Below are 11,809 nucleotides of genomic sequence, written 5' to 3' on the forward strand. Positions count from 1 at the left end.
TCTTTTGTTCCAAAAAATCGTCAAAAAGTTTTGCTGCATTTGGAGAACTTTTATTTCTGCATAAAAACAACAGCACGGTAGTTCTGCTGAAAACAGCGTCAGTCCGGGTTAGTTCCATTCAAATCATACCAAAACCATATAATTTTTTGTAAACATGGCATGAATACTTCACAAGTTTTAGATACATCGAAGACGTATCAAGACCTAGTACAAAGTCAGATAGACGAACTCACGCGCTACAACCATGACACACTTCAAGTGTAACAAAAAATGAACCGAGCCTACATCCAACTAAACTAATGTTGTATAGCACAAATAGTCGGTATTTAATGAGCCACTTCTAGTAGCATTAATTCGGCCAGCCTTTGTAATGGCATCTCCGAAGCCGACTCTCAAACCGTTCGCATACGTCTGGACCATGCGGTCCGGATGAACATATATTTCCAGTAAACCCGAGACGAACTAGGGGGCTTTGCGGGAGTCCGGATAGCATACACGTAGGACTTTGACACCTCGGTCCACCCAAAACCTCTCCCGGTCCCCGCGCCTCCATCGTCTCATTTTATCTCATTTCCTTTTTCAATCTTGTCTTCGCTGCCGCTCCACCACCCCGGACGCCCCGGCACACCCTTGCCAGTACTCGACGAGTCCCTCACCTCCAATGGTACACCCAATATCCAAGCCGCTTCTCCTCCGTCGCCGTTCTACACCTCTCCTCCGACCGTTGCGCAGTTACCATCAGCTCTTACGATACTCACCATGCCCGAAAACTGTTCGATGAAATGCTCATGCTAAATTTTTGTGGCCCTTCTTCTTTGAAGCAATGGATTCAGATATGGACATATAAGAGCACTACATTGAGTCGTCGAATGAAGGAGGACTACACGGATGAGACGGCGACGATGCAGGTGGTCCTGCAGACGCGGAGCGTGCAGAAGACCATGTTCATAATTTTAAGGGATCGGATCGGTCAAGGGTCATCGAGCACTCAACCGCAATAGGGCTCATGGCCATTTTGACGCTGATGTCCAACTAATTTGCCCATGATGCCCTCTTTGCCAACAATTTTCGTTGGCGGTTTTGGATGTGCAAAAATGTCTTTGGTCGTCTCTACCATGGGGTATGGTCCTTTGATGTCTACTTCATCTTGAAAAAGGACGTTGTGGGAAGGATTGGGTGAAAGGATCGATATGGTTGAATAGAGGAGGGGTGAATATGAAACTACCATTTTTTGTCTCTTTCAAATTAGCCTTGATAATAAAATAGGTTGTCTAGATATACAACTAGGTGGGCAACCTATATGACACAACAAGCTCACAAGCAAACACAAGATACAAACACCATATAGCTTGCTCAAAGTAAAGGATAGAAATAACCACAGTGGAGTCGATGGAGACGAGGATGTGTTACCGAAGTTCCCTCCCTTTAGGGAGAGGCACGTCTCTGTCGGAGTGGTGTGGAGGCACAATGCTCCCCAAGAAGCCACTAGGGCCACCGTATTCTCGTCACAGCCTCGCACAATGCAAGATGTCATCATTCCACTAGTGGTGCCCTTGAAGGCGGCGATCGAACCTTTACAGACAAGGTTGGGGCTCTCTGCATAACTTAATTGGAGGCTCCCAACACCACCACGAAGCTTCACCACAATGGAATGTGGCTCCAAGGTGACCTCTACCGTCTAGGGTGCCCAAACACCCAAGAGTAACAAAATCCACACAAGCAAGTATGGGGGAATCAAATTTCCTTTGGTGGAAGCGTAGATCTAGGTCTCCTCCCTCAATCCCTAGAAAATCAATAAGATTGGTTGGCTAGAGAAGGAGATCCGACATCAAAGGAGATCAATGAAGGAGAGAGAGAGAGGAAAGAGGTGGGTGGGAGGTGGAAGAACCACTCCCTTTTATAGTCACCCTCAAATCCAACCGTTACATCAGCTTTAACAAACAACTGGTACAACCCGTGCAAGCACCAGTAGTACCACATTTCACAGGTTACCCCGTGTTATGGCACTGAGCGGTACAACCGGGGGTCGGACCGGTAGTACAGTTAGCCAAAGCCATCCGGGAACTACCGTCCGACCACTGCCTACTAACGCCACCAAACCAGAAGGAAGCCACCCCTGAATGGTGGTTGGGGCGGTACCAGGCCTAGTATAACCGCTAGGAACAAGTGCTTGTGGTGGCTAAGTCTTGAGCGGTACAACCGCTCCAGACACCAATAGTACCAGTCCGTCAGGCCATCCAGGAACTACCGGGCCACCACCGGCTACTACCGCCACCAACACCCAAAGGGAGTCACCCCTGACCGGTAGTTGGGGCGGTACTGGCCCTAGTACAACCGTTGCTTGGGCATCCTCTGGTGATTGCCAAGTACCACCGGTAGAAGTGATTGCCAAGTACCACCGGTAGAACCATTATGCAAACATCGGTACAACTACTTGGCGAACACCTGGAGCTCACAAACCACAGGGTATCACCCCTGGTGTGGTGGTTGTTCCAGAAACAATGGCCCGGCCAGTATAACCACTCCCACCAATGGCACAACTGCTGGTGTGGTAAAAATTGCAGTAGGTAGAATTTGAGGTGCTCTCTCCTCGAACGGAAGGATATATGTGGTTGCAATATGAGTGTGTATGTGCTTTGATTCGCCTAGTACCTTCCGATGCGGATTCGCTCTTAATAGTACGAATTTCCTACGACCAAAGAAATAGAAGTGTCGGAAACTCCATCTTCGATCTTTTCCGTGTAGAGGGAATGCCTAACCGTCTTGTGCCACATGAAGTAAACCTATGTATCTTAGGCACACGATTAGTCCGCAAAAATGCATTGTCATCAACACCAAAAACACATAAAGTAGGAAATGCCCTAACAATTGGGTTCTCTGGTTACCAGAAGTGCACGACCACACTACAGATGCTTGCATATGGCACGACCGCTGATTCATGGGAAGAGTACCTACGGATGTCTGAGAGCACATGCGGAGATGCCATGGTAAGGTTTGCAACTGTCGTGGTCTCGGTGTTTGGACCTCGTTACCTGATGGAGCCAATTGTAGCAGATACCGAGAAGCTCTTAGCAATCTCGGAAGCAAGAGGGTGGCCAGGTTTGCTCAGATCACTTGACTACGTGCATTGGAAACGGAAGGACTTCCCAAAGGCTTTGCAAGGGCAATATCAGGGTCATGTTAAGATGCACACCATCATTCTTGAAGCAGTTGCATCACATGATTTTTGGATTGGAACACTTATTTTGGCATGCCCGGGTCTCAGAATGACATCAATGTGCTGCTGTGATCACCATTGTTTGCTAGGCTAACTAAAGGAAAAGCTCCTCCTCGCCACTATACTATCAATGGACATGAGTACAACAAGAGTTACTATCAGGTTGACGATATCTATCCTACGTGGGCTACCTTTGTCAACACCATATCTAACCCAGTTGTCCAGAAGAATGCTCACTTTGCCCAAAGACAAGAAGAAGCTAGAAAGGATGCTGAGAGGGCCTTTGGAGTTTTACACGCACATTTTGCAGTTGTTCATGGACCAACTAAACAATGTGATGCAGACCTTGTGGGAGGTGATGACCTGTTGTGTGATCATGCACAACATGATCATGGAGGATGAGGATGACATTGCTGCTGCAAGTCTTGAATTTGAGAACATGGGTGATCCTATCAAACTTACTGACCAGAATCCGACAACATTTGAACAGTTTGTTCAAATACATCTACAAATTCAGCATCGAGCAACTCACGAACAACTAAAGAAAGATCTGATTGAGCATATGTGGACGGTTAAAGGGGATAATAATGTTTGAGTGTAATATTTGAACTTATCTAATTAGAATTGACATTACACTTGAACATTTGAACTATTCTAGACTATATATGCAGCTATTTGAATGTGCGGGCTTAAAAATAGGACTGGATATATGTGGGAAACGTTGGATGACCAACTCCCGCATTAGTATCTGCGGACGAATGCCAGGGCAAATTTGCGGGTCAGCGTTAGAAATGCTCTTAACTTCTAGTCATGTTGGCCATTGTATAAGGCACGGCTAGGACACTAGGCCGAGACTTTGCAATATTGTGATCTTCATGGGTGAGTAGAATAGCTAGGATCATGAGTAGGGTCTTATCCCTCTTACAGGAGCCTGAATGATATAAGAGCATCTACGACCGGACTTGGCAAATCGGACTTCTGAAATGTCCGCGGACACGATCGGGCCCGTCCGCGGTAGTGACCGGTCATGCCTTAAATTTCCTTCTCTGCATGGGAATCTCTCATATTTCATCCTCTAGATCCATACAAACCATGCAAAATAAACTTACGTACTACGACACGCTAGCTACAATTCGTTGTCGAAGATATCCACAACGTCGGTGCCCGGTGGGCGGGCGCGTAGGAGGGCTCCGGCTCCTCCTCATCCATGTACGAGAGCATCTCGTCGACTTCCAGCGGCTTGCTCCACCTCCATTACCTGCCGACGACGGCGTCTGGCCTATGCATCCGACTCCAAGCGGAGGGAATCAAGGATGGCCTGCTGCTCCGCCTGCAATCCGCGTCCTCAAAGTTCGCCATGTCCTCCTCCGGCTCCTCAACCTCCTCTTCCTCCTCCTCCAAGTCCTCATCCGGATCCACCGCATCCGGAGGTAGCCCCACGGCGATCCGGGTTTCGCGCCTTGCCCGGACATGCTCACCCAAGTAGAGAACTGGTACAAATAAAGAAGAAACTAATAAATTTAGGTAAGAAACAAGATAAAATAAACCATATTTGATACCGGAATATTCAGTTTGGTAACCTGCTACTAATTCTTCCTCCGCGAGCTGTAGCCGGCACTCGGACGTTAGATATGGGTAGCTCCTTACCCGGCGGCATGGGGACATGGCTACTAGTGGTGGCAGACGGCAAGTGAAAAGTGGCGGCGGCAGCGGACGAGAGGGGGACAATGTGGACGGGTAGGATTTCGGTGCCGACGGTCGGCTTAAATAGTCGGGCCAAGCACTACACGTCCCGCTGAAGCGGCGCCACTCGGCGCCATTGGTCCGACGGAGGAGACGCGCTTCAGACCGTCGGGTTTCAGAGTGTTTTCCTGTGGGACCCCAGCATCAGTCCGACGTGGCGGACACGGCTGAACGGTCCCATATCTGTCCCATATTTGGGCTGGATATGAGGAGTGCGGTCAGCCTGGGCGTTTGAGGCCCGCTTAAGGCGTCCGTCTGGGTCGCATTTTCGTGACCGGTCAGTGAACGAGCCGTCCGCCCGGGCATTTGTGGCAGGTTTGGGGCGCCCAACCGTAGATGCTCTCATACGTCATACCGAAATCTTGCTGCGCATTTACGTGTGTCACTCTTCTGGTTTTACCAAAATGAAAATGATTTTGTTATTCAGTTGACTTGTACAAAGATTTTTCTTTTGAGGGGTGACTTGTACAAAGATTTGTTGTATACACATACATGCAAGCCCAGTCATGGTAAAACCACGTCATGGACAACGAGTCTCCTCCAACAAATCTCCAAACAATCTTGGTGGTACTTTTCTAAACTTTTTCTGTCATTGACCTTCTAGCATCTGGACGACGCGTTGCACTAGCAACCATAAAGATCGGAGGGAGCTAATAAACACACGTACCCCTTCCTGACTTTGATCAGTACACCAGCAAGGTCTGCGTCGCCGTCGCGCCTTCACACGGATCGTTGTACGTCCTGCAGAGGTGACCATGGAAGAAATGGTGGTTCGGGTGGTTGGTTACATGATGTCGGAGACCCTGAGGCTGATGACCGGAGAAAGGCACGGGAAGAAAGTGCCCGGAACGCGAGGAAACTATCTCAGCCAACCACTAGGAATGAAGGCAGAGGCCGACATGTGACTGGCTTTTGTCTCACCATTCTTCTCGCCAGGCGCATCAGGTCAGGATGTGGCGTCACCTAGGACTCCAATTATGCCTGTGTCCTCTGGGTGCGGACTTTTGGTGAGCTGGGTATTTTAAAAAGCTCAAAAGGCATATTTCAAAGTTAAAAAAATCCGTGGAAAACACGAACGTGTGAAAAATTGTTTGAAAATATTGTGATTTGTAGGTTGTACAACAAAAAATTCCAGCTCAACAACAGAATAAATTAGTCCATTTTAGAAATATGTATTTATCTTTTTTGTATGCCACGTGTGAAAGCATACTTTTTGAGGGATTTTACAGTAATATACATGTGTCTGAAGTCGCTACTTCATCAGTGATACACCATTTTAAACACCGTTATGAAGTATTGCGGTGTGATTGCACCAGTGGAAAGAAGGTGACCACCGGGCGCGTTTAGGTGGAATGATATAACAAGATTTTAATCCTCGTAACATGCAACTATGTTAACCCATCATGTCATCATGCATGAAAGAAGACCCATCACATTCAATTCTTGTACACCATCCGTTCCTAAATATGGATTACATACGGATGAATATAGGCATATTTTAGAATTAGATTCACTCATTTTGCTTCGTATGTAGTCCATACTGACATCTCTAGAAGGGCTTATATTAGAAATGGAGGGAGTAACATCAACCATGTAATTCACCATACCACCGTGCATGGAAAAAACACATCTTTGTTTTCGCAATCCATGCTACTTATATTAATAAATATTCTACAAATATACAGTACTAAAATGCAATAAATTGCATGTATTCAGATTTATTCTTTTATTTTGTTATTAATCCAAACATTAACGTTTCATTTTTCTTGCGAATATAAACATTAATGGTTCATACAAGCAATCATTTAAATAATTGCAACTAATCTTCACAACTCACGGCGTATCATCTGTAATTATTTGTAAAGACTGTACAATTAGATACAATCTTTGTCCCTTAATGTAAGTAGTCTTTGCAGTTTCTTACAATAAAGGATGGAGGGAGTAGATCTGTAAAGGCGTTAGAGCAATATAAGGTGTGTATGATCTCGCTAAAAAAAGGGTGTGTACGAACCGAAGTGTATATAAAGAAATACACCTAAAAAAGGTACGGAGTATACAGCAATAAATTAAGCGAAAGGGATATTTACCCCTATCTACCTTTTTTTCCTTCTGTTTTCCCCTTAACGTCGCCCCACGCGCGCGGTCTCCGTCCTCGCGTCCGCTTGCTCCCATCCTCATTCCCCAGTCGCCGCCCAAGTCAAAAAGAGGGGGAAGCTTCTCCACCAGAGTCCCCAAGCCCATGAACGACTAGTCGCTGCGAAGCACCAACCCTAGAACCCAACCCTGCTCTCCCCCCCTCCTCGGCTCCTCCCCCTCGCGAGCGGCGACGAAGAGGCCATGGATACCTCCGGCGGCGGCGCCGCCGCGGGCGGGGCCGCGCAGATCCAGGGGATGGCGACACACGGCGGCCGCTACGTGCTCTACAACGTCTACGGCAACCTCTTCGAGGTCGCCTCCAAGTACGCCCCTCCCATCCGCCCCATCGGCCGAGGCGCCTACGGCATTGTCTGGTGCGTTCCCCCCCTCCCGAATCGCGGATTATATGCGTGCCGCTGCAGTTAATAGCGAATCCGAGCTGCTATCTATCTATGCCATGTGTAGAATATTCCGTGCCGTGCGGCGGTGTCTGCCCAGATTTGGCACACATGCGGGTGTGACGTTTTAGGCATAAAGTTATGATGAGGAAGTGAGTCACGGCGACGCCCCACCCTAAGGGTTGCAGTAGGAGTGCTTATATTTGCCTACTCTTGTTCCCTATTTGTAGCGCGGCGGTTAGTTCGGATACAGGAGAGGAGGTTGCGATCAAGAAGATTGGAAATGCGTTTGACAACCACATCGACGCCAAGCGGACGCTGAGAGAAATAAAGCTTCTTCGCCACATGGACCATGAGAATGTAAGACTTGTCTGTTTTAATTTGTTTGGGCATGTATAGTGATTGCTCGGTGTACTTGCCGTACCGCTACAAGTGTTTGCTGTGTGTTTTACATTTCTATACATAAGATAGCTTACCACTGTGCTTGAGCAACACATGTTCAATTGTGAACGCCGCTCTTATTAGTTTCCTTTTTGAATACCAAATTTTGGCAGAGGCAAGCGGTCATGTACTTCTGGTTATAGAGAATTACTATGCATAAGGAAAGAACTACTTTAGGTGTAATATGTAGAGTGTAAATCTCAGAGTACGGCCCTACCCAGGAAAGGACACTTATTGGTTGATTATGTACATGATGAGGTTTTGTGGTAATACTTAAGCTTCTTACTAAAGAAGCATCTAGAAGCATAGGGATCAGCTGACATCACAGCCACAGGGTCGAGCATGCGCTGACAATTTTCTCTGAAGTTTGCTTCTACTAGTGTTTTTTTTCCTTTGTCCAAGTTTCTAGAAGCGGTGTGCCTGAGTGGCTTCTGTTTTTTGTCATTACAATTTTACTGTTAATGGGCTTTGTTGTCCACTCATACTCACACTGTCAGTCATTCCTATGATGGGTTTATTCTTATCATGGTTTCAAAATTGGATCACAGATTCTTGCCATAAAGGATTTAATACGCCCCCCAAGAAGAGATGATTTTAAGGATGTGTACATTGTTACTGAGTTGATGGACACAGATCTCCACCAGATCATTCGCTCAAATCAATCATTGACTGATGACCATTGCCAGGTTTGTTGCCTCCTGCTTCTGCCAAGATTCTTATGTATTTGCTGCAATTGCAGTTGAAACAAATCTTCTGGTGACTAATGTAGATATCGATTGACATGTACTCACAATTGTGTTCTTCACCTTCTTTAGTTCTTAGCTTAGGTTTATCAGCTTTGTCCTCCAGAAATCATAAGTTACATGTTGTGTTCCGTACCTTCTTTAGTTCTTAGTTTAGGTTTATGAGCTCTATTTTCCAGCAATCATAAGTTACATGTTTTGCATTGCAGTACTTCTTGTATCAGTTGCTTCGAGGGCTAAAATATGTGCACTCAGCAAATGTCTTGCACCGTGATCTGAAGCCAAGCAATTTGTTCCTAAACGCAAATTGCGATCTCAAGATTGCAGACTTTGGGCTTGCAAGGACCACTTCAGAAACTGATCTCATGACAGAGTATGTGGTCACTCGTTGGTACCGAGCACCAGAGTTGCTGTTGAACTGTTCACAATATACTGCTGCAATTGATGTCTGGTCAGTTGGGTGCATACTTGGTGAAATTATTACTCGTCAACCCCTGTTTCCTGGAAGAGATTACATCCAACAGTTAAAATTGATCACTGAGGTAGGTTTGTTCAACTCGTAGCTTGCCTTTTTTGGTATCCACATTGACAAGTCATGTTGTTGTCTATTTGGAAGCTGTCAATCAATCAAGATGAGTCTGTTTCTGAGCTTCTTTAATAGAATTTGACAATTGTTATATTTGGAACAATAGGATAACTGGATCTTTCTTGGCACATCTGACTGTATTGTTAGACCTGTTTCACATCTTGTGTTTGAATAGAAGTTGTTTACTTTTACGCCAACACTGAATTAGTAAATGTATTTTGCATCTGGTAGCATGTTGGTGCTGCAACATTTTACTGTGTCATCAGATCTGGAATCCATATTTGGATTATTAACTTCGTGCAAGTTTCTGTGGATGTCTCTTCTCTTCAAAGTATACATTTTACTATATATACTGGTTGGTTTCTGTGCAATAAATTCTTAGCTTCAAATCGACCATTCTTAGTACCACGGAATGCATTTTTGCTTCTTTTTTTAATGATGTCTCTTGAACCTGTTGTGTCAAATATTAATCAGTCCTTTCCGGCTTTCTGCTTCAAAAGTTGATAGGATCACCAGATGATTCGAGCCTAGGATTTCTTCGGAGTGATAATGCACGAAGATACATGAAGCAATTACCACAGTACCCAAGGCAGGACTTCCGCCTGCGCTTCCGCAACATGTCTGATGGTGCAGTTGATCTATTAGAGAGAATGCTGGTGTTTGACCCAAGCAGACGCATCACTGGTACATGAGCTTGAACCAACCACTTACGTTAGTTTTGTTTGCTTTACTATGGCTCAAAATCATTTTTCGTGCAGTTGATGAGGCTCTGCATCACCCATACTTGGCTTCTCTTCATGACATCAACGAAGAACCCACTTGCCCGGCACCTTTCAGCTTTGATTTTGAGCAACCATCTTTTACAGAAGAACATATGAAAGAGCTCATCTGGAGGGAAACTTTAGCATTTAACCCTGATCCTCCCTACTAAGAGCCAAGGTTTGTATCGAATACGTCTGGTTGAAAATATTTCGTTTCTTAAAACCAATTATCTAAAAGAATACAATGTGTCAGACGACTAATCTTGATCCTGGAATCCTGAGGAGGTTCATACAGACTTGTTATTGTTATTTATCTGCAATATTTCTGAGGTTGAGTAATTTAGATCTTGAAAATTGTGCCCGTTTGGAAACCCATTATCTATCTGGATCAGTAAGACTTTAGTTTGAGAACATGCCCTGCTTAAAATTCTATTTGTAAGTCAAGCCTTGTTTTTCCACGTTTCTTGTGTGTGTGCCAATTCTCTGTTGTCTCAGTCCATTTTGAATTTCATTTCATTTGGTTAAGACTTTTTCCAGGGATTCAAGCTAATTCATTTTGTTTTCCTTGGGAGCACAGACCAAATTACCAGCTGAGGGCATTGAAGATCTACCTCTAGCTCTAGTGAAGCCGATATTTCCATGTCTTGTGCATCTATTTATTTTATGCTCGCTTATTGGGCGAATGGGCATGGATTATTTGTTGCTGTAACTATTTCTTTTGGGGCCTTTCTGAAGAAACGACATTTGTATGAGATGGCTTGTGCCTGGGCTTGTATACCGGTTGATTGAATAAACTGTTCTTGTGTATCTAAAAACTTGTGATTTTGTGTACACTTATTTAAACATCCCATGTATATCTGAGTTAACAAATTTGCCTTTTATTATCTCAAGCATGTAATTTTGCATCTGGTGCCCCGTCGTATCGAAGATGCTGATACAATTATGCGCTGAAATTCCGTTCACTTGTAGGTGTATCCCACAATAAAAGTTCGCACATGCTATTCTACGCACTAGTACTTGGTTATTACTCTATATCCTTAAGCTTAACAAACAGCATGAACGCATGGTCGAGGTCTAGAAAGTTATAGCTTCCCGGGAATTTGGCAAAAGCTCTTCAAGTTCAAGCCATTCACCGTTGGGTGAAGTCTGTTTTAAACCCTGAACTCGTATGCTTTGTCGTTTTTAAACCCCGACCTCCAAATCCTGGAAATCGGCACCCTCAACTCCCTAATTCCGGTCGTTTTCGTCCTTGCTGGCGTATCCAAATAAAGGAAGGCTGGGATCGCTGAGTCCACTATCGTTGTGGGTCCCGCTCGGTCGCTGGAAACGCTAAATGGTTGAGCCAGACCAGCTCGCACCGCTCCTCGCTCACTTCACCCCTTACCCTTCTCTCCCCGACGCACCAGCTTCCTCCTGCGGCGGCAATGGCGATGCTGAGCGGATGATCGCAGCGAGCTCCCACGCCGGTGGCAAAGGAACATGTGAGTCATCCTCATCACCTGTGATTGATCAGTGGTCTTTTTTTCTTCCTGCCTGTAGTTAGGTTTAGGGTTCTACAGTGGCGAAAGGTGGTTTTTTTTTGGCAATTTTGTGGCCTGTTGAATGGAAGGATTTGGGGCCAAATACATATTCATGGACCGATGCCTTACATGGATTGTAGGTTTAATCGTTTTTGTAGCCTTTTAGTCAGTTTTGTAACTTTGATTACTGAAGGTGTGGAAGATTGTCTGAAATTAAATGTTGCACTGTAGATTACTGAATGTAGGTGAACCTGATTGCATATA

General features: G+C 45.3%; 1 protein-coding gene across 1 annotated transcript; it reads left to right on the plus strand.

The window, feature by feature from the left end:
• Positions 1-7,116: 7,116 nt before the first annotated feature.
• On the plus strand, positions 7,117-10,909 carry LOC123181418 (mitogen-activated protein kinase 6). Its single transcript, XM_044593679.1, has 7 exons — positions 7,117-7,470; positions 7,725-7,854; positions 8,484-8,621; positions 8,888-9,220; positions 9,765-9,948; positions 10,023-10,203; positions 10,603-10,909. Exons 1-6 carry the CDS (start codon positions 7,298-7,300, stop codon positions 10,193-10,195), a joined length of 1,131 nt encoding a protein of 376 aa, XP_044449614.1. The 5' UTR covers positions 7,117-7,297; the 3' UTR covers positions 10,196-10,203; positions 10,603-10,909.
• Positions 10,910-11,809: the final 900 nt, after the last annotated feature.

The sequence above is a fragment of the Triticum aestivum genome, chromosome 1D (genome assembly GCF_018294505.1).
Source record: "Triticum aestivum cultivar Chinese Spring chromosome 1D, IWGSC CS RefSeq v2.1, whole genome shotgun sequence".
Taxonomy (NCBI): Eukaryota; Viridiplantae; Streptophyta; class Magnoliopsida; order Poales; family Poaceae; genus Triticum; species Triticum aestivum.